The following is a 25,729-nucleotide window of genomic DNA, read 5'->3' as shown; positions in this document are numbered from 1 at the left end:
GCGTCAAAGGACCCCGGTGACGTATATCATTCGCAGGCGTCCGTTTCATGCCTGAGCGTCTTTTCGTTCCCGTCGTCAATTCTTCTTCTTGTTCTATTTGTATCGAAGTGTTCAAATGCCACTTGATGTTGACTTCGGATGTACTAAAAAGCAACAACAATATTATTTTAATCTTCCATTTACAATATGGTAGATAAAGCGGTTGCACACAAAATTCGCTATGGTGTATTCTTGCTACGGTATCGAAGTCACCGATATAAATCTTCCGATAGCACGCAGAGGAAGACAACTGTTTTCTTTCTCGCTTATGACTCGAGCACTGGGTTGTCATACCTCCTGTACGCGTGTTGTTGTGTCCTCAGACAAGTTCAGACAGTCGTGAAGGTGTGGCTGGAGTCATGGGAAGGAGGCCAGGGGCTGTCTCAAGTGTCACTCGAAATTTTCCCTTCTATCTCGTTCTCACTGTGCGACACTCGTTAATTCATTTCTGCGGCGATCTTTTCGAAGGAGGGGAGTCCCGATGCGAGTCAGCCGCACACTCACGAAGGACTGCCGCGGGGACGACGCTGGTTGAAGTCATCTTTTGCGGACTCGGAGCCTTTTTCTTTTTTTTAGTCCATGCACAGCAGCCCGTGAGAACCTTTCAAGATCCACAATGGAAAGAGCCTAAAACACCTGGAAGAAGAGGTAATCCCATGTAACACGCCAAGTTTGTTCATTTATGATACGGGACTACTTCAACGCATGTTCAAACTTCGGTGGTTCAAAAAAGACCCAAATCCGACTTTGGCCCATTTGTTTGTTATCGCACATTTTCTTTTCAAGTCAATTCTAGGCTTGTGGATTACGGCGGGTTATCATGTTGATTTATGGATTCATTTGGCTCAAAATATGTTGACCCTACTTTAATGGTTCCCCAAGAACGAAGTAATTTAATCATGTCAATGAAAAACGCACTCTCCTTCCTGAAGCGGTTTCCCATGTGGTCTCTGAATGGCGAAATGAACATGACCAAATAAGTGAATAATTCCTGCTGTGTCTTCACTTCTTTGCCATTGTGGAGCAACTCCTTCTGACTCATTGTCCAATTTTAACACTTGCCCAACAATCCGTTTCATTCAACAGCCTGCGCCTCGGACTCAAACTCTGCCCTAGTTCTTTGTACCTTGACCTATTTCGCCCCCGCCCACTGTTTGTCTGCAGAAGTTCCTTCCTTTCACGGCCCCTTATCATCACCACCATCATCATCATCATCTCCCATGGCCACTCTGCGGAGATTCAGCTCGGAGGGATCCCTCCTGGATCTTGATTTCTTCTCGTGGAGGAAGGTAGACCTAAAGAGAACGGAGCATGACGACCAGCGGGACTACAGCACATCTTCTGTTGCTGAAGTTGAGGAAGATACCGAGCAGCTTCCTGCCATGCAGGAGCCCAGCGCTTGCAAAGTTAGCAAGAAAGAACTGACGAAGGAGCTTAGTGTCAGTGTGGAGAACCTGAGAGACCTGCAGGAGAAGAAGAGCAAGAGCCACCACCTTGAAGTGGCTGCCATTGGCGAGGGCTGCCGGGCCTACAGTGACAGCCAACTGGCCCCGGCGGCAAAGGAGAGCATCGGCGGTGTCGACAGAGAAGACCTCGCTTCTCCATCCACTTCATCTGCCGCCCATCCATTCGTCCTCAAATCGCAACATCGAGCCAAACTTTCGGCTGCCAAACTGCACCTCAAGAGTCTATTTGGCCAGGTAGGTCCCCAATTAACTCATTCAATCCCAGCCATTTTCACTGGAGCAACCCCCTCAATCCCAGCATTTTACTGGATTTTGACTGATTTTGCAAGGCCCAGAGAATATTTGGTTCTAATGCGCTAGAAACATGGAGCCTACCAAAATAAAGTTTGGACTCTCTTCTTTCAGCAGAAAATCTTTTTCCATTCTTCAGCAATCGGCTACACAAAATGGCTAAGTTTCATGAAAATGGCGATTCCTGGGCAAAAAATGGACAAAAAGAGCTTTTTGTAAAAGCATGCGTTTCAATCACGTGAGGCACCACTGCCACCTACTGGTCACTTTTTTTTTACATAATTTACAATGCAAACGGCTTATTCTCATTCACAGATTGCATTAGACCCTCCTCCTCTCTATGACGCAAAAAAAAAAGACTTTGACGTACAAGTACGTCCTTGGTAGGCAGGGCCTAATTTTAAAAAGACGTACAAGTACATCTTGTGGAATGAAAGAGTTAAGACTCGCCCAGTGCATCAAAACGCCACCGATCCTCGGCGGCAAGAGGACAAGCCGTCCCCGCGGCATTCCACCAGCGGCATTCCACCAATCAGACGAGTCTAAGCGAGCAGCCAGATTGACGCTGCTCCTTCACGAACAGACACATGGCAGCTTCCCGCGAGTTAGCCCAAAGGCTTCTCAGACCACGGCAGACCGAATTCTCTGGTCTGATGAGACAACGTTCAAGTTGTTGCTGTGAATGCCAGTTTGGAGAAAACATAGTGCCAGAAAACCTGCCCCCCCCAAACCCCCCAAAAAAACAACAAAAAAAGAAGAAATCCAATGGATCCAACTTCATAAAATGGTGGTTGTATCTACCACGATAGGTGGGAGGAAATTGGACGACAATTTTGCCACGGACCTTGAAACGCTTCTTATTGAGAAAGACTTGCCTCTGTTCTTGGAGAAAACATAGTGCCAGAAAACCTGCCCCCCCAATCCCCCCAAAAAAACAACAACAAAAAAAAGAAGAAAATCCAATAGATCCAACTTCATAAAATGGTGGTTGTCCCTACCACGACGGGTGGGATGAAGTTGGACGACAATTTTGCCCCGGACCTTGAAACGCTTCTTATTGAGAAAGAGTTGCCTCTGTTTTGAATCGAGTCGTTTCCAGGGTACTCAAACTCAAATCATCAACTCGTGTTCAAAGTACACCACACTCAAAAGGGCTCTTGCCTCTGTTCTGAATCGAGTCGTTTCCAGGGTACTCAAACTCAAATCATCTTCAAAGTACACCACACTCAAAAGGGCGAAATGTTCAAAACAAAAGACAGAGTGAGATGATCTCCATCTGTGAAAGTCGGAGAAACTCAAACTAAAGCAGACACTTGAACATTTTCTTAAAAGGATCCCCTTTTCCAAAATGAACTTTGCGCACGGGCCACATACACCGATCCATCGAATCAAGGCAATTACTGACCGTAAAAAAAGAAAAAAAAAACAACCCACCACCAGATCATGAAAGCACTTTGGAGTAGTTTTCCAACATACGGTCTGCCTAAGGCCTCTTTGTTTTGTTTTTGGGGTTGACTTTCACTCTCACGTGTCCGAGCGCATGATGTTTGGTTTGTTTAGTCAAATTCAGCGAACAAACGAAGACAGAAGGGACAGTGGTTTTAGTCACTTGTCTTCAGAGTTGTCTTTTTTTTGGTCACACTGCGCACTCCCATACGTAATGGAGTCATCTATCGCAGTCAATTACGAGAAGTGGAAGGCTTGCATGTGAACCATGTCGTGTCTTTCAGAGTCCCCATTCCTCAAACTCCAACCTTTCAAACACAGAACACAAAGACAGGTAAGAGTTCGACACGCGCTCGGTACTTTATGCATGAGATTTTGTGTGGTGTTACATCAGAGTAGGGCGGAAGGATTTGAATCAAGAATAAGGATGTTTTTCTTCAATACTTGGCTCTTAAAGCGGACAGTGATTTGAAACTGGAGCGGCCGAGTGGTGCCGTTGTCCAATCCAGCTTCTCTCCTTTCTCCCGCGAGCACTTTGAAATAGTCCTTGGTGCCTTGGCCACATCCGGGCTGGGTTACCTTCATGCACTTTTGACTTTGGAGTCAGCCAATCAATCCTCTGCAAACGGGTCCAGAACGCCGCTCGCCTCTTCTCTCTCGCTCTCTCTCTCTGTGTGTGTGTTGTCATCTCTGTTGTCTTGCCTGTGTACAGTGCCAAAGAGAGGAGGTCACGGCTGCTCTTCATGCGTCAGTGGAGCCAGGTGGGCCACAGTAAGAGGCACGGCATCAGTCGAGAAGAACTGGAAAGATGGGCCCAGTCCCTGGACAACCTGCTGGCCAGTCAGAGTCAGTTCTCACTTGCTCAAAATACTTCCTCGTTGTCTCCATTTTCAATCGAGTACACAAAGTGGACCCTCCCCTCCCCCGCACTGTGTGTTATCGCTGCCACTGCGAGTTTCCCAGAGTGCGTGTTCAAGGAGTGGCAAGTTGGCAACATGGAGAGAAAGCGAAACAAAAAAAAAGGGATGGGGTGGTGGGGGGTCTAAGGTGCAGACAAAGAATGCTGCAAAATGGGAATGCAGACATGCATACAACCTAACCTTGCTAAATGCAATAGCTGTCGTTTTGGAAAAAGAAAAGCGCATCCTTTTGCTCCCCCAGTAGGCTTTATTTAATTTCTCTCTCTCGGAACAGACACGAATCTATATCGATATAAATCACTATCAATAAATAAATGTACTCATATACCCCTTTGCCACTGAAATTAGCGGGTAGTAGTGATCCGTGGCAACCAATTGGCATATTCTCTCTTTCCCATTGACCAACAGAAGGCAAAAAAAATAAAAAATTGTCACGACAATTCTGTCACGAGTCTGCTGCCACCGCCAGGATTGGACTCTAGCACCAAAAGCCACACTCGCCGACCGCAATTCTACCGGTGCAATTCATTTTCAAGTAACAAGAAAAAAGTTTTCCGGGCGTTTTGAATCCGGGAACGCGGCTTTTGGGCCCCGGTCAGAGTTCTAATTTTCATCTGGACAAGTCGCAGCCAAACTAGAAAGCCAAGTAAAATAAAGTGCGACTTGTAGTCAGGAAAAAAAAATAAAAATAAAAACACAAGAGTTGATCGGGAATTCTCTAGGCTGCAGACTGAACTGGCCGAATTTGGAAAGAAGCGCCCGCACTCTCGCTTCCCGACTTTTATCCGAGTCCGACAGTGACTGAAGTGATGTTGACGTTGATGGCTTCTTGAACGGCGTGCAGAAATGCCAGAAGAGCTGCAGGACTTCCCGAGCCAGCCTGCCTGCCGCTTCTATAAATAGAAGCCATAGTAAACCACGACACGGATATAAATTGCTGCAGTTCCAAAGCCTTTCTTGCTGGAACTTGTTGAGCTGCTTTGCATGACAAAGGCGGCGTGAGATTTCCAAACCTGCAAATTAACGTCAGTTATTCAAGTCCTTGACGACGACGACGTGCCCGTCTCATGACATCCATATCAGCCATCTAAACAAAGCGAGACGGGTTCGCATTCGGCGCGACTCGCGTCACACACGGCATACTTTGAATGCCACCAAAATGAGGCGAGGTGTGATTGCGAGGGGGACGAGCGAAAGAATGTCTCACTTTTCCCAAAGCCTTTGGGCACGCAGTGACTTGTAAGCCCGCCGCCGGGCTCCAAGACATTTGATTGAATGCACACATTTGAGGTTTGAAAATGTCTGCTGTGAAATACGGGGTCAGTTCAGATCTTGAAGTATCTGTCCAACAAGATGAGCCGGAACCCTCGCGATACCGCGTTTTGACTTTGTGACCTGATTGCCCCCCCCCACCGTCGCACTATGTCATGTCCGGGTTTCACCGGAACGGCGGGAAAGGTCTCCCTTTACGCCGGAAATAACGAGCCATTCAACCGTTTTAACTGTCAAGCTCATCCTGAAGTGTCGTGACGGGAGCCGGATCCCATCATCATCATCACGGTGCCATTTGGAGACGAGATATGACTTTGGAGAGAGTTGAGGGTCCACTCATCTTTTTCCCTCTCCCCTTCTCTCAGCTGGGATTTTGGTGTTTGGGGCATTTCTTCGTTCCGAGTTCAGTGAGGAAAATCTGCAGTTCTATCTGGCCTGCCAGCAGTACAAACATTCGTCCAACAACTTCAGCTTGCAGAGGAGGGCAAAGGACATCTGCGCGACCTACATCCTGGCCGGCTCACCTCGGGAGGTACAGGCCCCTTCATTCTCGCGACTAATGACTCAAATCTCACGCGCAACAACGGTCGGCACCTCATTCCTTCCGATCCTTCATATCGAGAAGCACAATAAAATCGGAATCGCCCAATTCTTCACCATTTCAAATGTTTCTTTTGATGTGGATCTGTCACCGCTTGTATTTTGAACACGTTGGGCATGGTTTACGATCCGAGGGCTACTTAAGCGCACGGCTTTGATGGTCGACTTACGTTCTGCCTCGGCGCCCGAGTGGGTCATTTCACTCCTTGGTAAACATGGATCCAAAATTGACCAAAAAAGTGCATATCGTGTGAACAATCGTCATGCGCTCTTTCCGCAGGTGAACATCGACAGTAAGACCAGAGATCTGACCGTGCGGCTGCTGCAGGCTCCCTCCCACACGTCGCTGTCGCACGCGCAGAGGCGCATCTACTCGCTCCTGGACACGGACTGCTACCCCCGCTTCCTGGAGTCCACCATCTACCTCGGCTTACTGCGGGAGGCCGACTAGCGGCCAGCCGCGTGCAGAGACCGCCAAAGCATCGGCCGTGACCTCTGGCACGCTCGCGGAAGCAAGACAGACGGACACTAAGGAGTCCTTGCGCCTCACAGAAAAGAAAAAAAAACAAAACCACTGTCATCAAATGATACGCGAGTATCATGAGATCAACGACATCATGAGAAGAAACCAGTATTTTTGACGACAATGAGAAATTTGGTGAAATTACAAGAAGCTTTGAGATTGCCCTATGTGGGCTCTATATTCAGGGAGAAGGGGGGGGTTCACCAATGCACTGGAAGGGAAGTGATTTTTCTCTCAAAAATCTGAATTAAATGAAACCGCTCAGAGTCACGGTCGGTGATGGCGATTTTCTGAAAAGAATGACATCGTGGGCGTCACGCGCTGAGCGCGTGCTGGGCGGCCTTCAGCTTAGCGCGGAGCCCATATCCAAGCCCACTTTCTCCAAGAGGCGGGAGACAACTGAAGAGCCGCAACATGGGGCGGAAAGAGCCACGGGTTGCTGGAAGTGAAAAGTGGTGCAGGCAGCTTCCTAATTGGACGGGCAAAATCAGCGTGCGGGCTGTCCGATTTGCGAATTTGTACTTGTCCGAATGGATCCGTGTATGATTGGCCATGCCGGAAAGATCTTTCAGAGCAGTGCTTTGTGGCTTCCACGATGGATGGCGACGCCAAATTTGGACTCACCCGGCATCACCACGGACACGTGGCCCTGCTTGACAGCATCCGTTTCACCTGCTGGGCAGAAAAGTGGCCACTGGCTCCGGTGTGGGAAGGGGCGCTCTCGATTCCTTCTCGCTCTCTGCCCTCCGCTGAATGTGTCTGAGTTTGCAACGGGGCTGTCGCCCTGCTCCCGGCACCGGTGGGAGATCCCGCTTCCGCGTCGGCCTCTGTTCCGAGGTGGAGTTTTTTGTTGCCGAGGGATGTCGGCCCGCAAACGCCATTGTCCTCGGGTGCGGGTCGACGTGGAGACGCCGCGCACCTGGGGTGAAGGAATGACAGGTCAACATCCAACCGTAGGGCAGGCGTGGTTGGCTCTGGGCCTGTGATTTGCCTTTTCTCTCGAATGTTCAGCCAATGGCGTGCGTTGGGCATGCCAAGACTGCGCATTTGGAACATGAAATTTGGCCAAGTTGCCTCGGTGAGTCCTTTGTTTCCATTTCTTTGCGCGGTATCATGAGACTATGCTGTCGGGAACCGAGCCTTGATCACAACCACGTTTCGAAATCGCTTGCATCTACGCAAGTAAACTGTTTTTTTTTTTTTTTTTTTGGTCGTCCCTGGGCTAACCCAGATATCTGAAAAATAAACCCTCAGTAGGCCCCAGTTTGTTTTGACAGGTTGTTTGCTGGATATCACAACGACCACTTTTCCACACGCCCGAAGCTAGCGTTCGCGTTGTGTCGGGTCTCGTTCTCGTCCCATTGACACGCGTGTCTAAAAGCTGTACCTGCTTTGTAGTTTCGGCATAGCTGCCAACCTGTGCGTTTCCGTCGCCCCCAAAATGCCTGGTTGGTCTTGCGCCGATCTCACACCTGAGGAGGGAGAGACTGTTTCAAAACACGAGCGGGAGGGCCAGCACCCACACGCTGCGGTGGTGCAAATGAGCCTTTGGATCCAGGCCAGCCCGTCGTTTTGGGGACAGTTGCAATCTTTTTCCAAATAAAATGCACAAGATGAGCTTGAACCGCAGACTTTCTCATGTACTTTGCGTCTGCCTGGTTTGGAGGTAACAGCGCACACGCCTCCCCTATGGTCGCCCCCAAGTGGAAAACTCCTCAACGCAACAGCAAATGAAAAACACCAAAACAGCAATGTATATTAAAAATAAATAAATAAAAAACAGCAAAACAAACAAAATGAACTCAACAGAAGAGCAAACGAAAAAAAAAAAAAATTCAAGTCTTTTTTTATGACACCAAAACCTAGATTTCACAGTAAGCACGTAACTTGTCCACCATGATTTCAGAAGCACTTTGCGTCCTCGGTGAACTTTACCTGGCAGGGGTCTTCCCAGCGCTCCCAAAGATTTGGGGTCCAGGTGGCGACTGTACAGGCCGTCTCTGGCAACTTGACCCTGTTGGCTAGCAGAGAAAGGCAACGGCGACCATGGGAGATGGGTGGGGGGAAAACAAAAAACAAAAAGACAGAACAGGGCAAAAAGGAAAGGGGGAAGGAAACGCACAGGGAGATGACAAAGCCAGTCAAAGGTAAAAAGAGGGGAAACAACAAAAACAACAACCAAAGAAAGGCGCTTTTGCAGCAACCACGACTTTCTTGCAAGTCACGCGCGTGGCGTCGAGAGCCAAAGCGCCGACGATTCAAACACTGGATTTCCATTTCGTGGATTAGGACGTTTAATACGTTCAAAGGGGGCGGGGGCAACGTCAGAGCCATCGTGTTTCTTTCTGATGACCTGATGAACAAGAGAAAAAAAAACGTGGTGTTGGGTGGGGGGGGGTGGCTTGCCTTCACGGCACATGCTTCATTTTCGATTTAACTCGGACAGTCTTTCCAAATGGCGGCGGGCAGGGGCAAGTCAATGGAAACCCATCTGAGCTCGACGAAGAGAACTATTGCATGAAAAGCATAGGACGGACATTGGGGAAAGATGAGCGAATGAATTTCAAAAGCAAAAGGGCGTGGAGAGTCGTGGGTGAACAAAGGAGGGTGGAAAAGAGACAGAAAGAGAGAGCTTTTAGAAGCCGGAATTGAGGCGGACGCTGACACCCGCTTCTTGGCAACGCCGTGAAAGATGAAGGAGGCAAAGCACCGAGCCGCCCTGCTGGCAAGTGTCGGATTCCAAGCGTGGGAAACGGGAGGAAACTACGACTCAAAGAAGCAATCGTCGAGAATTTTCTGGCCTTTGCGTTGACGTGATGATTTTGTTGTCCGTTTTGTGCTCGCTGCGCTCCCGATAGATTCGGCTTTCTGAATCGGACGGCACCGTACGTGGAGGAATCCGTCAGAGTAAAAGGTCATTAAAGGTGAAAAAAAAAACTGATGATTCAACAGTGGCTGCGGGCGTAGGTTACGCGTTACAAAAACAAGACTCAACCGCTGTCTTGGAAACGGTGGCTAATTTCTCATTCATAGCCCCTCAATTCACTCCGAGTTACGAGTTCGAGGAGTTTTTGATTTGAAGTGTCCGCTGATGACTCGACAACGCTGAAGAAAAAAAGAGCGTGCGTCCGAGTTTCCTCAAATGAATGTAGGAAGGGACACGCAGCAATGTTATTTGTTGTCCTTCGAGGATACGGACCATTCCACGCAATCAGTTCCAATAGCTTTTTGTCATACTCTCCAAATCACCCGTTCGGTATTTTCTTGCTCTTTTTGTGTCCCCCCCAACAAAGCACGAAATTTGATGATGCACATTTTGAACCGCTCATGTTGTATTGGTGGTCCATCGAAGACCGAAACTTGCCGCACAGCCGCGACAGTGCTCGTCGTTCCCAGACCCGATTGCGACCCCACTCGAGCACACCCAATCCGCTGCCGAAAGACGAGGATGCACTTTCCGGCAGAGGTCTGTGCGTTTACCTGGGGCGTCTTTCCCGGGATGTTGGGCCGAGAGGAAAGTTTGGGCTCTGGTCCCCGCGTAGCCCGGGCGCAGACGCGACGGCCCTGGTGGGCGAGGACCCCACGCTGAGGGAGCGCTGGGGAGATTGGGGCGCGGCAAACGGCCAGGGGAGACTCCGGCGCTCCTGACGCACCGCTGTTGAGCAAATTGATCATTGGATTGAGGCTCGACCGCTCACGACCTCCAAAACAAGCAGGTTACTTGCTTGGCCTCGACCGAATCCCCGATGACGGACGGGTACCGTCACGAGGTCTAACGAGGCCGAGCCCTTTTGTTCGAAGCATAGGCGTCGGCACCGAGAGTGTGACAAATACACTCGTCCGTCACGGGAACGGCGCCCGTCGCAAAAGAGAGCATTTTGTTGCCGGGTACTACCTTCTCTCTCCGCTATGGAGTAGGGTTTGATCTCGCCGTCGGGCTTTTTCGGGGCAATCGATCTCGGTTGGGCCACTGTGGAGGAGAAGGCATTGAGAACCTGCAGTATTGACTTCTTGACTTCAGCGAAGCTCGTGGGACAACAGAATTCCACCTTTGTTCAGAAAGAGCGTGACTGGACAGATGACAGCAAATTCTGAAACAACGTATCGCGATACAGGCGGATACTGTTGACATCTCGACACCGTACGCATTGGGGTTGAACAGAACAGTTGATCGGCCCTCCCAGTCAACCGGAGCCCTTCCAAAACAAACTCAAGGCCGGGAGAGGACCAAACACTCCACCGCCTCCAAGAAGGGGGCGCAGAATTTGGAACCTGAGATTTGACGTTCCACGACATAGCTGAACAACAGGAGCCGTGTCACAAATATGCCGCTGGGTGTGGGTGTGTCGAGAGGACGAAATGGGAGTTAAAGGGCCAGTTTCGAAAGGCCAGTTTTCGTCAGAATGTTCAAAAGCACGCCAAAAGACACCTTTTGGAACGCTCCAATTCACATGAAATGTACCTGATTTGTTGTGGAAGAAGCCATCGAACACCACAAAGTTATTGACCTGGGAGCAAAAAAAAAAGACAAAATGACTCAAAGTGCCAAATGACAGAGTTTTGACAAAACCTCGCACAAAATGTCTTCTTTGATTCACCGAGCAAAAAAACACGACATAGCTGAACAACAGGAGCCGTGTCACAAATATGCCGCTGGGTGTGGGTGTGTCGAGAGGACGAAATGGGAGTTAAAGGGCCAGTTTCGAAAGGCCAGTTTTCGTCAGAATGTTCAAAAGCACGCCAAAAGACACCTTTTGGAACGCTCCAATTCACATGAAATGTACCTGATTTGTTGTGGAAGAAGCCATCGAACACCACAAAGTTATTGACCTGGGAGCAAAAAAAAAGACAAAATGACTCAAAGTGCCAAATGACAGAGTTTTGACAAAACCTCGCACAAAATGTCTTCTTTGATTCACCGAGCAAAAAAAAAATATATTATTATTATTGTTTTTTTTTTTTAATCCGCAGCATTTTTATCTTAAAAAGTCCTTCATGCCTTGCTCACATCTCGTTTGGAGAACTGTAACGCACTTTTGAGGATCCTCCGATTCGTTTTCCAATCTGGAAATGGCCTGGCTCCACCTGAGCTCTCGAAGCTCCCTGCCCCGCGCCTGCGGGCCAGACCCCCTCGTGAGAGGTAGCGCGAACGAAGCGGAGGCTCCCTTTGCTGCGACACTCGTGACTTTTTTTTTTTCCGCTCTCACAACTAAGCTTGGCTTTGCCCCAACATCCGAAGCTTGTCTCTCAGTCCTCTGACTTTTTGACAGGACAGGGCTTGGGCGCATTTCAGTCAGTGCACCAAAGGACCAAAAGGCAAGTGTCTCAGCAAGGAACGGCAGGATAGGTTAAAAAAAAAAAATCCGCGAAGAGGTGAATTTGCGAGTCGTGATCATCGACAGACACGAGGAAGTCAACGAAACGTACCTGAGGAACACTTTGCGTCAGGCGGTAATGCTTGGCCAGGAAAGACAACAACTTGGGCGAGGGCCTGTCATACGCCATCAGCGCTGGCTCCATCTTCTTGTGCTTGGAACAAAAGGAGAAAAGCCACTTATATTAAGATGGATTTTTCACCCCCGATACACACAACTGCTACGAGTGACTTCTGTCCACTCGTCATTTTTTTCTTCATTGATAAAACAACGCTCGACTCATCGTGACAGGACACTGTTACGGGAATACAAGGTAGAGCGGGCTACGAGATCACGGCGCCCGATTTCAAACGTACGGCAAGGAGCGCGTTCGGCATTCCCCCCCAAAAAAATCTGACAGTCGGTGATCCGTGGCAGATGTGTACAAGAGTGGTTTTCCTGTTTCAATCTGATCATAACAAATGCAATGGTGACAACGATGACAAAGTTGTTTGTAGTTGGGTTACGTGACCCACTTTGTCTTTGCGTGCCAACGGCAAACGACGGGGATTTCCCAACCCGCAGTACGAGGGCGTCACCTGCAACATGAAATGAAACAGCTCCAGTCCGTGTCCGTGTCTCTGCAAATTCTCAGTGATGAAGAAGTCCAAAACACAGAGTGGCTCCGCCTCTACGTGCAAACCTTGCGGGTCCTATGAATATAACACATCGGGTGCAGTTAGAGCCCCCCCGCCAAAAAAATGTCTATCTTCGCATTCATGTCAAGCGATGGAGACATATCAAGAGACTCACGAGCAGAAATAACTTCTTGTAGCCAACCTTGAGAAATCCCACAATTGCGCCACGGCCTCTGTCAGTAGGAAAGACGGGGGTTAAGGGCGGCGCAAGGGTGAGCTGTGATCTGATGGTATGTGAATCTCAACTCTCAACTGTCTTTCTCGAGCACTTTAAAACAAGAACAAAAAAATCCGAACAACAAATGCGTGACGAACCAAGACAGTGGAAAGCACAAAAACAATCGAGTCTCCGGCCCAGTCCAAAGCCAAAGACTCGGAATGAGTCGGAAGACGAGTTTTCAAGATGGCTGGGCGGCGAAGGGGGCTTGCCCGGCATTCATTCCAAAGAGAGGGAGCGGCCACGCCAAATGCTCCGTCCCCTCCGAGCCGCCGCTTCATTCTCGCTACCTCGCTACGCCAGAGTAGGAGTGAAGCGCTCCCTCTCACGAGTGCCGGTCGAGAGAGGCGAGCGGCGGCATCCTGGACCAGCTGGAGACGCTTCGCGGAGGATTGGCTTACTCCACTGTGCTCCGAATAACGATAGAATGTGAGCCTCTGTATGAATGTGCACTACCGAAACGCCGATAGCTTGCGTCGGCGAGTTCCGTCTCCGAGGCAGAGCGGACTAAGTCATCGTTTCCGTGACGCTTCTGCTTGGCCAATTGACTGGGAATGCCACACAGGCGCATGCGGTGACGAGATGGAGCCCAGAGACAAACGGCTCCAAACATAAGTGCAAAGTAGCGGCGATGAGCATCACGATATACCCTTGGCTTTCTCCATCCTTCATCAGGTAGAGTTGATGATGCTGAGACTGCATCTTGGTAGCGCTCGTGACGGGCGTGGTTAGCTTTTGGGCCTGTGGACAGAGCGCACATATTCGTTGTTCGTAGCCTGGCTGGAAAATGGTTTTCGGACACAAAAATCTATTGCGGAATGACAAATCTCTGGACAGTATGGTGCTATGCTGAACATTCTAAACTTAAGCAGCATACCATTGAAACACACATCACACTTTAAAGTCAACGATAAGATGCAAGACAAAGTGATGCTGAGAGCTTTTAAAAAAAAACAATAAATCATATCGTTCCCATTATTATGCCACTAGCTCACCCAACTGTGCATGCAAGAGCCAAAATTCTACCAGGTGGACAGAATGTTCGTTTTTTTCAAAATGCTCAAAAGTGACCTTGAGCAGGAGATGCAGTTGAAAATGGATGAATTCAATGATTTGATATCGAGCACTCATTTACGATGACGTTTGCATGTCACTGCTGCCTGGCCGTGGCTGCTTGAAAGTGGCAGAGCTCTGCCCAGCCTAGCTACTGAGTCAGCGACAGAGAAGCATGTCATCTGCAGATATTTTTTTTTCCCCAAACTTGCAGAGCTTACTTCAGCTTTGTTCAATTCAAATCATTTAGACTTTAACTAATATGGCAAAAAAGGGCAATAATTCGGAGGCAAGCAAAAATACAAAAATATCAAGAGAGAAATACTTGTCTATGATCCTTGATAAAATAATCTAGTCGGATGAAAGGGAGAATATTCTATTGAAGATGTCTATTTCTCAATCTCAATTCTGAGGCAAACAGAAACAAAAAGAAGTTGACATAAATACTTGTCTATGGTCCTCGGAAAAATCACACGTTTTCCTCATCGATTCTGTGGAACGTTGGTATCTAAATGTGGCCAACTATCTATACGTTGTGTCACTGTCTACACACGACAAGGCCCTCCTCGACCCGATGATGATGATACTCACCTTTGCAGAGGCTCTCCCCAGTTCATCAATCACAGTGGCTATGTGGGATTGAAGTTCTGGCCTAGGCCTACAAAGAACACACAAGACAAGAGGGCCTATCATGCTACAGTACGTGTCAATACCTGGAGGCAACAGTCATCCTCGTTAATGTTCAAAATATTCTATTTCGATTCCATCTGGAAAGGACACATTTATTTCATGTGGAACTACAGACAAATATCTACTTCTTAATTAAATGGACCACAATTTGGGGGTAACATTTGTAAGTAGGACTGAGAAAGAAACTACCTGAACTGAAGATGTCCACAAAATGTACGAGAGTGGAAGGAAATGGCCCAAAAAAATAGGAATAATAATAATAAAAAAAAAGACTATCAGATTAAGAAATCTTCCATCTGGAAAGGACACATTTATTTCATGTGGAACTACACACAAATATCTACTTCTTAATTAAATGGACCAAAATTTGGGGGTAACATTTGTAAGTAGGACTGAGAAAGAAACTACCTTAACTGAAGATGTCCACAAAATGTACGAGAGTGGAAGGAAATGGCCCAAAAAATAGGAATAATAATAATTAAAAAAAAAAAGAATATCAGATTAAGAAATTGATTCATCGAAATGTGGAACGCAAGGTGGGCCAAGGGTGTTGTAATTCTCTTGGTGACGGGATTTACTCTGTCGGGGTGTTTATTTCCTCCTTGTGCAGTACCAAAATATTCTGTGCTCATAACAGATATTTCTTCCAAAAAGATACATTGTGTAAACTACAAAACTGACTCCTCACTGGAAATGCGAAGACATCATCACTCCAATGGTTTGATCTCAGTATGCGAAAGCCACTGCTAAACGGATGGTTTGGTTGAAACAGAAAGGAGATTCAAATGGTCTGTTTTCATTGCAACCATGATCACGAACCACTTTACCTTCTTGGAGACATACGCCCCGCAACAAGGGTCTTGTCCAAAATGGAGAACCTCTCAGAAAACAAGTGGTTTATATTGAAAGGAAACTCCATAACGTTTCCCTTGCTTCTCTGGATGAGGTAGGTACAGTACAACACAAGCAATTCAAGCAGCAGTGCTCTAGCAGGTGCCTCCCTTGTTAGCTAGCTAACCGGGCTACCGGCAACCCAAGCAGATGCTTCGCTGGCAAAAACAAAACAAAAAAAAAAACAAAGACAACAACTAAAGCACAAAAGCTTATTTCTTGTTGTGAGCCTTCTGCCTTCAGAAAAGTGTGTTCTCTGTAATGGCAAAGGAAAGTCACAGACAACTGTCTCTGCACGGCAAAAGCCGTTTATTTTTTAGGATGGCAAGGTGTCTCCATTGTGCTCTCGGGGCTGATTCGCTTGGATAATAGCATCTACCGTAATTCCTACAAAGTCAAAAGAAGCGCATGTTTTCGGCTCGTGACGTCATACGCCTATGTTGGAATCCCAAATCGTTGAAGTTTTTCAACTCAAAATTCCTTTCGCTTGGTTTCTTTTCATATTACGGTAATGTCGTCACCAAAACCCGAAACTTGCTCGATAACGTCAAGTTTTAGCCGAGTAACAACAGAAATGACGGCACAATCGATTTCACAAAAAAATTATTTTATTGAAGACAAATTGTAAACCTTTTTACATACGCACAAAATCCCGCCAATTGAGAGGCAGCCTGTGTGCGCGTTACAATTTTGATCTCATTCTGTTTTCCCCCCTTTTCTGTGGAGACCTGAACCTACAACACCCAGTGTGTACAAAGAATAATAGACGCCGCCGTTTAATTCCTTTTTCTTTTCAGCCGCGCCAGCAACGAACCTTTAACTTCGTCCCCTCCTTCTGACGTCACCACAAACGAGCGACAACAAAGAGACCCGAGTACATAGAACTCTACCCCACTGCTGCGAATCTATGATAAAATCACGGTGGGCATAAAAAGTCGACACACCCCTGTTCAAATGCCGAGTCATAAGCGCCAACTTTTTAGATTCTGGAAACTGAATCCACATTCAAAAGTCATTCATACTGCAGGCTGTCAGCGTTAAACAATTAGAGTGTACAGTGAGTGTACCACCCCAAACCAGGAGGTGGCAGACTTGCGCCATCGTATCTTTCCGACACCTGTAAAATACAAGAACAATAAAGGAGGGGGTAGTCGCCACTAGCCAGCCAATCCTTTTGCGAGTGGAGACGTTCATCAAATTTTCTGCAATTTTTTTTTCCGTTTCATTGCCAAAACGTCGTACGCAATGAGGTAAAAAAAATCGAATTGCTTTGAAACGTTGTAGTCTCGTGCGGATGTACAGCGGCCATGTGAATTTGTTTCGTAATCTGTTGTCCTGCTGGCTTCATGGTAGTGCGGTCGTTAGCCTAGCCTAAAACTAGCCAACGATGCTCACAAGGGATCATTCTCATCATCATTATTATTGCTGTTGTTGTTCAAAAGTATGGTATGTTATCGGTCCGATTTAGCTCGGGCGGCTCACTGCATTGGTTTCTGTTTGACCTCATTGAATTCTGTTTGTGGTTAATGAACAACGTCCCTATATGTGAGCACCTGTATTCCCTTAGCGCCGGTAGTAGCTCGCTGCTTGAATGAATGAATGGGAGCAAGCAAGCCCGTTCGATCGATTTCAGCCACACTTATCCTCAACGTTGGCAATCGTTTTCCGACGCGTTGGTGTATTTGTGCTCAGAGGGGACCGCGGCAGGGGTCGAGGAGGCCGCTTTGGGTCCCGCGGAGGACTCGCCCAGGGGTGAGTTGAGCTATGCAAATCACGCTTGCAACGTCTTCGCCGCCGGGAGCAGTCAAAGGCCCATTCTTCCATGTTTCTGATCGAAACACTCTTCTTAGCACAGACCTCCGTTTACAACCTGAATTATAATTCAGTGCTACGCGGAATTGTTGATGACTGCCCAAAGACTCACGGATGTCAAAATGCGGTCCTGAAGCGCCGGTCTCCCTGCTGTTTTTCATGTCTCCCTCCTGCCACGCATCACGTCAGGATCATTCTCAGGCTCCTATCGAGCTTGCTGATGAGCTGATCATTTGGATGAGGTGTGTTGCAACAGGGAGACATGGAAAACATGCAGGACGCCAGCCCCACAGGACCGGACTTTGACACCAAATGCCAGCCAAAGTCTTCCTTTTTCAGCTTTTGCCCTACAAGCATTGGGAGATGCAGCGCATTATTATGATTTTTTTAAAAAAAAATTTATCCAGTCAGATTTCAGCCTCCGAGTCCTGCTATGTCAATGGTTCTGCCCAGGGACTTCTGAATTCTAATATGAATTCAGCCAATCCCATTTCAAATAAAACATTTTTCCATCCTTTGATTTGTGAGCAGAACAGGCCGAGTTCACCTGGAAAAACACGTACAGATGTTCGATCATCGGTATTTCTGTTGCGTCAGATTATATTATATTTGATGTCATGTCTTTTTGTTCGATTATTATTTGTGTGCCGTTTTTTTGTGTTGTATTGATGGTTTGAAAACAACAACAACAACAAAGTTGTTATTGCATGACGACTGAAAGCCCAGATCGCAAATGCGCTGCCTGCAGCTGCGTTCACAACGACATAATTCTACATTGGCTGCTCCGAATGTGTTTGATCCGGTCTGTGGTTTCCCCCTCTGCCTTTACCGTAATAAATGACTCTGGACTCTTCATTCCTGTTTAGGTACCGTCCATTTGTTCCACACATCCCGTTTGATTTTTATGTGGTGAGTAAAAATCACGAGTACGGCATCGATGTTATGTACAGGAGCAATTGGAGTCGTTCATGTTGCCGATTCGTTAGTGGGGGCTTTGTCAGAACAGCCAATTGAGAGCCCCCCCGAACTACCATACCACCTGAACGTTCACCCCGAAGTGACAGGACAAGTATCCGCTTCAGATTGAGTTCCCCCAGCATAGCCGGCTGGTTCTGTAAATTTCCGGCCCGTGTCGTTGACATGACGAGACAAATGGTTGTTCTCCTCAGTGTGAGATGGCCTTCCCCAGAGTGAAGCCTGCGCCCGATGAGAGTGCGTTCAGCGAGTGTCTGCTGAAGAGAAATCAAGACCTGAGCCCCACATCGACGGAGCAGGTTTGGGAAATCGCGACATTCGCTGCGATGCAATCGAAAGAGGTTTCCATTTTTGACCTGACTGTAGCCTTGTTCTCATTGTCTGGATCTGAATTGACAGTCCTCCATCTTGTCCCTGGTCACCAAGATCAACAACGTCATCGATAACCTGATTGTTGCCCCCGGGAACTTTGAAGTGGTGAGTCAAGTCAAGACATCATGAGCTATCGCTGTGATAAATCCGTCTGGCTCACACCAAGTGCTCCCAGGTGGCGTGAAAAGGAACTCAAATTTCTACGCAGGTCCACCCACGCCGTTGTCTTAGGACACAGACTTTACACCTTTTGTGCTGCCTGCTGACATTTTGGGGGATTATGTCACAACATTTTGGGGAATCGGGCTATATGGGCCAAGGTAGAACCCGTTCGCTAGGGATCTGGGTCCGGATACATTGGACGCCAGCATATTCAGACGCTTGGCACCCATCCATCCATCCATCCATTTAAAAAAAAAAATTGGGCGGGGGGTGACATGGCCGCCTTGATTCACCAAAAAAAAAAAAAAAAACACCAATTGACTTTCTGCAGAATCAAAATGGCACCACTGCGTGTGTGTGTCTGTGTTTTTTTTTGGGGGGGGTGTTGGCAGCAAATCGAGGAGGTGCGTCAGGTGGGCTCTTACAAGAAGGGGACCATGACAACCGGCCACAACGTCGCGGACCTTGTCGTGATCCTCAAGATTCTTCCGACACGTGAGTGTGTGTGTTTGCTGTCGCTGCGCCTGGATCCCCTTGCACTCGACCAAGGATGGCGGGCGTGAAGAACTGTTGTCGAAACTGAATTGTGCGGAGAAAATACGACCCTCCTTTCAGTTCGACGGTGGTCATTATCATTCTGTGCTTTTGTATTTTAGTGGAGGCTGTCGCAGCCCTGGGCAACAAAGTCGTGGATACTCTTCGCACGCAGGACCCGACCGAAGGTACCGCCGAGAGCCTCCAAACATACCATTGAAAAAAGAACATTTTAGTGAGAGTGCGCGCGTGTGTGCGCCAGTGCTGTCCATGCTGACCAACGAGACGGGCTTTGAGATCAGCTCGCGGACGTCCACTGTCAAGATTCTAATCACCACCGTCCCTCCCAACCTGCGCAAACTGGACCCCGAGTTACACCGTACAAGCCACACGGACGCAAAACACTAGTCAGAAGTCGCCTCCGCGTTACCGACTTGTGTGTCTTTTTGTAGTGGACATCAAGGTGTTGCAGAGCGCCCTCGCGGCCATCCGCCACGCCCGCTGGTTTGAGGAAAACGCTTCTCAATCCACGTGAGAGGGGGGGCTCTTTCTTTGTCACGAGGGTCGCCTGTTCGCAAGGCACTCAAACGTGATGTCATGTCCTGATCTTCAGGGTCAAAGTGCTGATCCGCCTCCTGAAGGACCTCAGGCTGCGCTTCCCCGGCTTTGAGCCTCTCACGCCTTGGATTTTGGACTTACTGGTAAGTTCTCAAAGAACCTATTTGGCGTGTTGAGTTTTTGCATTGCCTTTGACGTTCATTGCCCATTTGGTTCCAAATGGCACTATTTCAATAAAAACCTGCTGAGAAAGCTGATTTGGCTTCAAATGTTTGGGTTGGGTTTTTTTCGTGGTGGGGGTTACACACATTTTCAAGAGGTTTTATGAGCGGGAAATGGTCAGTCATGTGCAAATTAGTCTTAAAAACAAAATCATGCTCGGATCTTTTTGCCATGTCAACCCTCCGATGTTCCAGGGTCACTCGGCGGTGATGAACAATCCATCTAGGCAGCCACTGTCTCTAAATGTGGCCTACAGGTCAGTTGCCTTGGCACACGCATTGTTGCGTCACATTGTTTTTCAACGTTTTTTTTTTGTTTGGAAGGCGCTGCCTGCAGATGCTGGCCGCCGGGCTCTTCCTGCCCGGCTCGGTGGGCATCACTGACCCCTGTGAGAGCGGAAACTTCCGAGTGCACACGGTCATGACTCTGGAGCAGCAGGTAGGTCCTTTTTTTTCCTCAAGCGAGCAACACTGATGGGATTCTTCATGCACTTCTGGGTTTTGCGCAGGACGCCGTGTGCTTCACCGCTCAGACGCTGGTGAGGGTCCTGTCACACGGCGGCTTCAGGAAGATCCTGGGCCTGGACGGGGACGCCAGCTGTAAATGAACCTATCCAAACATGCCGCCGTTGCCGCCGACAACCGTATGTGTTCATGACGCGACTGATCATTCTGGTAGATCTGGCCACGCAGATGTCCGTTTGGGATGGTGTCATCGTGACCCCTTCAGAAAAGGCCTATGAGAAGCCTCCAGAGAAGAAGGAGGAGGAAGAGGAAACTCTCGAAGAGGGAGGGGACGCAGAGGATGACAGCATGGAAACGCAGGATTGACAAGACGTTGGGCTTGCTCTCTTCTTCAATCACACACAAGATGTCGAATTGGCATCTTGATTTCTAACACTCGTACACGCCTCTTTCCACAGGAAACCGCTCGGCTCTGCTCGCTGGACAGAAGCACCGGCACGAGCCCACGGTCCCAATTGGGGGGGGGGGGGGCTGCAGCAGTTGTGATGTTTTTTTTTCTTCATGTTTTTATTTGAAGCTGTTATTCTGAATTACAGTCTTTTTTCCATTGTCTCTTGAGTTTTGTCATGATGACGCATACCCCAACCCACACTACAACGGTCCCGTTCCAATAGTGAGCATATATACACAGGCATTAACTGATTTATGATGGCAACGTAACACACATTTCCCAGTATCACTACCACGATGATCACAGTAAGTGTGTCAAATGAGAAACAGTTTCACAAATTAAATGGTCGCATTCGCGCCTCACTTGGATAATGTAACCCTTGATGTGCAAAAACGTAACATCATCCTGAAAACAGTGATGAAAGTCCTCCGGATTTTCATGAGAATTCCTCCGGAAAATTGAGGGAAAAATGCCTAAAATTAATCCGGATATTAGTTGACAACATTGAACAAACGCGTTTGAGTTCGTTGTTTTGCTTTCTCGAGCGAAGCCATGTTGAGGCACTAACACTAGTAACAGTAACACCCCTCCCCTCGCATTCTCGTGGCCTCGCCATATCTCGGAGATTTTGAAATTTCGGCGAGAACGGAAGCCACAAAGGGTGCACGTGTGCACACAAAAGGCAGATTAATCATTTAATGTCGAGTATTTGAATAGTGTTTTGTGGAAACTGTTTCATGCGTGATCGGCCAGGTACCGCCCTAGCCCAATGTTCTAACAGGTAGACAGGCAAGCTGACATACGTGTAATCGACGCGAGTGTTAGGAACACGTTCAAGTGGTCATGGCTTGAGGAAAAGGACTTGAATGGACATTTTTTGTCCGACTACATTAGAAAGGTCGACAAACCTGGTAAGTCGGTTAAAATATATATATATTTGTATTTTCAGGAAAGTCCACTTTCTGTGAAAAGCAACTTCTCTGTCAATCTCAATTTTCATCCACTGCAAATTTGCGTAACACGATCGGTCGACAAACAAAATAACACGCCCAAAATGGCCACCCACCGGTCACAAAAACATCCCGTGCCAAAGATGGATGAGCACAAAGGAAGAAGACATAGCAACAAATGGAGGGCAATTGCGCCAAACCTCCTCAATGGAGGCAGGGGCCGCAAAACCACAAGGGAAGCATCAAAACAGAGCAGTAGGAATGACTTCACCCGAGTCATTCAAAACGTCACGCTTCCGTCACGGCGTCGCGACAGCGGCAATATTTCGAAATGCGTTCAGTCAGCTCAGTCCATACAAAAGCCCGGGTGGAAAATGCACAACTTACCAAAGCAAGTCCGCCAGCAAAAGCAGACGTCCTTCCACAGTCGGCGGCTTCACGGCTTCAGTTTCAGCCAAGGGTGGACGATGGTAAGGAGGGCGAGCAAAGAGGAGGCCAGCCCACAGGCGCCGACAAAGCCCGTCCCGGTGGGGTAAATGGCCAGGCGGTCCAGCGGGATGAAGAGGTCGCACGTGTTCTTCAGCAGATCCAGCAGGAGCGGCGGGTTGTTGTGCAGCACCGTCGCCAACAGGGAGAGACGCCCGCGAAGCCACGCCGACGGGTCGGGCGGGACGGCCCATGCGGCGGTGCACGGCGAGGAGTCGCGTGAGGGGGGAGACTTGGCCGCTCCGCGGCGTGCTTCGCGCTCCATCAGGAGGTGCAGCTCGTATACATCTCGCGTCAGGTTGAGGATCAGAGCAAACAGGTAGTACCTACAAAACATACAACCACGCGCACGGCGCTTGGTGGAATCGGTTGCTCCGGACGCAGCGGTGACTGCAATGCCGACTCACTTAAATGATCTCTGGCTCCATTTGCGCTGGTCCACTTTGCATAGGAGGCCCATCTTCCCCGCCCAGAGGACGTTGTCACAGGCAAAGTACATTGCTCTGTTTAGGTGGCCGACGGTGAGGCAGAGCCTCAGTATGCTGTCAGAGAGATGGATGGCCCTCTTTGCCGACTCGATGGCCTCCACCGAGTTCCCCAGACGCAACACTGAGACACAAGCACATCTCATTTCAGCATAAACGACTCGCTTTGGGGAAGATTCCCGTGAAGCTGCGCTTGAAACTCAAAACCAGCTAGACTCAGTCCACTCTGGAAATCCGTTGGGTAATCGCGTGCCCTCTAGCGGTACGTGAAAGAATCACTGCCCAAGTCAAGTCATTTTTACTTACTTTTTTCCCTATTGGATTAATTCAGCGGTGTCCGGTAAAACCTCGACCCCTTTTTTTTCTCAATCAAACTCAGGGATTCTGCGATGTTTTACTTACACTTTCTTGTCAGGCTCATGTGTGCTTCCAACTGACTAACAGTTCTGCGAAGTTGCGCTCCTGCTCCACCTTTGTGCAACGTGTAGCCCAGCAGGGTGCAGGCATATTGAGCAGCCCTATAAAGCACAGAAGAAAGAGAACATTTGTCTCATTTGTCTATTATTGTCTTTATGGACGCCTTGCGGTTTTTGCGGTTTCAGATTTAATGAACATTATTTTGTTGAGGGGTAAATGTAGTTTACGTTGTGTGCGCTGGTGAAACAGTCAGCCTCGGGGTGTAACATTACCGAATGATCTTCTCCTTGGCCTGGCTCTGCGAATTGAACCGAACCCAGGAGTCCATTCTGTCGTAGGCAAACAGCCGCTCCGCTCGCTGATTTGTTGCTAATAAGTTCGAGCAGCCGAGCGTTAGTCACCTTGGTCGCTCTTTTCCCAACAGTGGAGGTCTGGTATAGTTGAAACAATTGCAGTCGCGCTTGTAAGAGCCGGAAAATACGAACTGACTTTACACGAAATTCACACAAACAATCACTAGATGTATTCCCTTCAAATGCGCCATTTGACATTTGTTCCGGATCCGTTGAACTACTTCTTCTTCACGTACCGGGACTGTTTGCAGCATCACGAAGGACTTGACTGCCCCCTTGCGGCAACAAGTAGTAGTCGCCTGGAAGGCAAGGAACGGGCGATGGGAAAGAAACACATTTGTTCACACCAGTTACAACTTCGTCCAGACCAATTATTACTTGCGCGACGCCAAGTTTCTCACCGTGTGCTTCTATCTCATCCCGAGCCCAAAATAAACTTCCTCGCGGTCCACGTCCAATGATGTCGCGTTCCTTCAACCTTTCAACTTTGAAACAAGGTACGTTCGATTTTCTTCTTCAAGTGAGCCACCAGGATCCGCGGCTACTTGGTGCGCACTTTCCAATTTCTTTCACTATTTTCTGCACGCGATGTAGCAGTCCATGCGCACCAAGCGGGGAGTTCGCGACCACAAAGGAGTTTCAGTGCGGTTAGAATGGTAGTTTTTTTTTTGATGGGGGGGGGGGGGTCATGTCATTTTTGGGGCTGCGTAATTTTTTGGGGAGACTGTACTAGAAGGACTTTTATATGCAGCATTTGTCAGCTCGTATGTGATGCATAATGTATGTCGAGCAAATTACAAATCGAAGACAACAACAGCAAAGCGGTGACATTTCATTTTTGCCAATCCAGTCCTCCATCCCAAACAAGTCAGGCTCGCGATGTCGGTGCCTTGGCGTGCCGCCACGCACGCGCAAAGGCGAGCTGGGAGCAAAACCTTTTGGCAGAGATCCGCGGGACGAATTAAGTGTACAGTAATTGTATTTCCAATAACAGTGGACTCCCCCCCCCGCCCTTTGCGGTTCTCAGTGACCTGAACCAAGACAAGAGCAACGTCTCTCTTTATTAGCAGTCATCGATGGGAACGATGAGAGTCAAGCCACCCAAATCAAAACAGTGGCGCCTTGAGGTACAAGTGAATCAACTTGCGCACTTTTTCCAGACACGAGTCGGTGTGCGTCCAATTTTTTTTTCGCTTTGACTTGCGAGCACAGACTTCACAAATCGACTCAAATCCCACCAAGACAACATCCACAACAGTAGTCAGTCGTATTTTCGTTGTCCTCTGAGAAGAACGACTAATAACAATGATGACGAGCTGAGCAAAGACAGAAGCAGAGGGAGCGACGCAACGGCCACTGGGTTGATGTAGGGGGGGCAAAACGGTTGTTGTTCTTTTAAATTCCATTTCAGCAATCACTTGGCGCTTCACGAATTCCGGCTTCGGTGCTTCGCCGGTTTCTCTAAAATACTGTATTTGTTAAAAATAAGGAAATTAATAAAACAAATAATCCCAACACAAAAACTGACGACGACAGCACGGGTGGGTGTCATTGCCAGTCTGTCGACTGTCTGGCATACGCTATCGCAATGTTGCGTTGAAGCGCTCATTTTTGGGGGGGGACGAGCAAAGCTGCGCTCCAAGGCCTTGCCGCCGCAACCCGAAGCGACACGTGCCCGCGGCCGTGTGTGGCAGCGTGTAAGCCCGCTCGCCGCCGTCGCCGACGGCACCATCAACAGGGACCCGTTGCTACCACAGCGGCGGCTGGGAGTTGGTTCGCAGCCTTGACCCCGACCGCTCCGCTGTTTTTCAAGACCCGTAATAAGGAAGCGGCGACATGCCAAAACTGTCAGCTCGGTAAGAGTTGTTTTGGTTTTCTTGAGCAGGAAGAGAACATTGTCTGCTCACAAAGAAACTTTCAACCCATTTCAACTAAGAAGACGACAAGATTCTGAACTCCTATCTCAAGAGTCAGCGAAGGAAAGCTACCAGAGTTCAAACAACCTTGAAGGAAACACTCGCCAAGAGA

The 25,729-nt window shown here is 48.4% G+C and overlaps 4 protein-coding genes across 7 annotated transcripts; 2 read left to right on the top strand and 2 right to left on the bottom strand.

The window, feature by feature from the left end:
* The first annotated feature begins 317 nt into the window (after positions 1–317).
* Positions 318–6,827, top strand: LOC109515157 (uncharacterized). Its single transcript, XM_019868759.1, has 6 exons — positions 318–687; positions 1,204–1,739; positions 3,527–3,576; positions 3,955–4,088; positions 5,800–5,966; positions 6,315–6,827. The coding sequence occupies exons 1-6, from the start codon at positions 399–401 to the stop codon at positions 6,483–6,485; spliced, it is 1,347 nt and encodes a 448-aa protein (XP_019724318.1). The 5' UTR covers positions 318–398; the 3' UTR covers positions 6,486–6,827.
* On the bottom strand, positions 3,584–16,017 carry atat1 (alpha tubulin acetyltransferase 1). Of its 3 annotated transcripts, none has more exons than XM_019868761.1 (13): positions 15,397–16,017; positions 14,471–14,531; positions 13,476–13,567; positions 12,725–12,782; positions 12,511–12,624; positions 11,985–12,086; positions 11,342–11,387; positions 10,453–10,527; positions 10,038–10,212; positions 8,493–8,578; positions 7,975–8,029; positions 7,182–7,476; positions 3,584–5,055 (listed from the first exon to the last, which is right to left on the bottom strand). In XM_019868761.1, exons 1-12 carry the CDS (start codon positions 15,486–15,488, stop codon positions 7,188–7,190), a joined length of 1,245 nt encoding a protein of 414 aa, XP_019724320.1. In that variant the 5' UTR covers positions 15,489–16,017; the 3' UTR covers positions 3,584–5,055; positions 7,182–7,187. The 3 variants fall into 3 exon arrangements, with proteins under 3 accessions (XP_019724320.1, XP_019724319.1, XP_019724321.1); XM_019868760.1 differs by having other exon boundaries at positions 7,945–8,029; positions 15,397–16,016; XM_019868762.1 differs by lacking the exons at positions 3,584–5,055; positions 7,182–7,476; positions 7,975–8,029; positions 8,493–8,578 and adding an exon at positions 8,911–9,067 and having other exon boundaries at positions 15,397–16,015.
* Positions 16,018–16,579: 562 nt separating this feature from the next.
* ilf2 (interleukin enhancer binding factor 2) lies at positions 16,580–21,171 on the top strand. Of its 2 annotated transcripts, none has more exons than XM_019868768.1 (15): positions 16,580–16,710; positions 17,153–17,212; positions 18,139–18,181; positions 18,442–18,546; positions 18,647–18,724; positions 19,174–19,276; positions 19,438–19,503; positions 19,578–19,694; positions 19,768–19,846; positions 19,929–20,016; positions 20,290–20,351; positions 20,419–20,533; positions 20,604–20,694; positions 20,774–20,931; positions 21,018–21,171. In XM_019868768.1, the coding sequence occupies exons 1-14, from the start codon at positions 16,706–16,708 to the stop codon at positions 20,923–20,925; spliced, it is 1,164 nt and encodes a 387-aa protein (XP_019724327.1). In that variant the 5' UTR covers positions 16,580–16,705; the 3' UTR covers positions 20,926–20,931; positions 21,018–21,171. The 2 variants fall into 2 exon arrangements, with proteins under 2 accessions (XP_019724327.1, XP_019724325.1); XM_019868766.1 differs by having other exon boundaries at positions 20,774–20,938; positions 21,035–21,171.
* A 754-nt stretch (positions 21,172–21,925) lies between these two features.
* Positions 21,926–23,929, bottom strand: pex11b (peroxisomal biogenesis factor 11 beta). Its single transcript, XM_019868770.1, has 4 exons — positions 23,621–23,929; positions 23,334–23,449; positions 22,854–23,055; positions 21,926–22,772 (listed from the first exon to the last, which is right to left on the bottom strand). Exons 1-4 carry the CDS (start codon positions 23,674–23,676, stop codon positions 22,397–22,399), a joined length of 750 nt encoding a protein of 249 aa, XP_019724329.1. The 5' UTR covers positions 23,677–23,929; the 3' UTR covers positions 21,926–22,396.
* Positions 23,930–25,729: the final 1,800 nt, after the last annotated feature.

Source organism: Hippocampus comes, unplaced genomic scaffold (genome assembly GCF_001891065.2).
Source record: "Hippocampus comes isolate QL1 unplaced genomic scaffold, H_comes_QL1_v1.1 scaffold225, whole genome shotgun sequence".
Classification (NCBI taxonomy): domain Eukaryota; kingdom Metazoa; phylum Chordata; class Actinopteri; order Syngnathiformes; family Syngnathidae; genus Hippocampus; species Hippocampus comes.
Note: the sequence above shows the minus strand (reverse complement) of the source record. Positions and strands in the feature narration are given on the sequence as shown.

Excerpts from the sequence above, each read along its gene's own strand:
- atat1 (XM_019868760.1), bottom strand. The coding sequence starts at position 15,488 with ATGGAGTTTCCTTTCAATATAAACCACTTGTTTTCTGAGAGGTTCTCC. Across the intron at positions 12,783-13,475 it reads AAGGATGGAGAAAGCCAAGG|AGGCCGTGGCGCAATTGTGG; the intron begins GTATATCGTGAT and ends TCCTACTGACAG. Across the intron at positions 10,528-11,341 it reads CTTCTTCCACAACAAATCAG|TGGCCCAACCGAGATCGATT; the intron begins GTACATTTCATG and ends TCTCCTCCACAG.
- ilf2 (XM_019868768.1), top strand. Across the intron at positions 18,725-19,173 it reads CCCCCGGGAACTTTGAAGTG|CAAATCGAGGAGGTGCGTCA; the intron begins GTGAGTCAAGTC and ends GGGTGTTGGCAG. Across the intron at positions 19,504-19,577 it reads CACGCAGGACCCGACCGAAG|TGCTGTCCATGCTGACCAAC; the intron begins GTACCGCCGAGA and ends TGTGTGCGCCAG.
- LOC109515157 (XM_019868759.1), top strand. The coding sequence starts at position 399 with ATGGGAAGGAGGCCAGGGGCTGTCTCAAGTGTCACTCGAAATTTTCCC. Across the intron at positions 688-1,203 it reads TAAAACACCTGGAAGAAGAG|AAGTTCCTTCCTTTCACGGC; the intron begins GTAATCCCATGT and ends GTTTGTCTGCAG. Across the intron at positions 3,577-3,954 it reads AACACAGAACACAAAGACAG|TGCCAAAGAGAGGAGGTCAC; the intron begins GTAAGAGTTCGA and ends GCCTGTGTACAG.
- pex11b (XM_019868770.1), bottom strand. The coding sequence starts at position 23,676 with ATGGACTCCTGGGTTCGGTTCAATTCGCAGAGCCAGGCCAAGGAGAAG. Across the intron at positions 23,450-23,620 it reads GCCAAGGAGAAGATCATTCG|GGCTGCTCAATATGCCTGCA; the intron begins GTAATGTTACAC and ends TGTGCTTTATAG. Across the intron at positions 22,773-22,853 it reads TGGAGCCAGAGATCATTTAA|GTACTACCTGTTTGCTCTGA; the intron begins GTGAGTCGGCAT and ends TATGTTTTGTAG.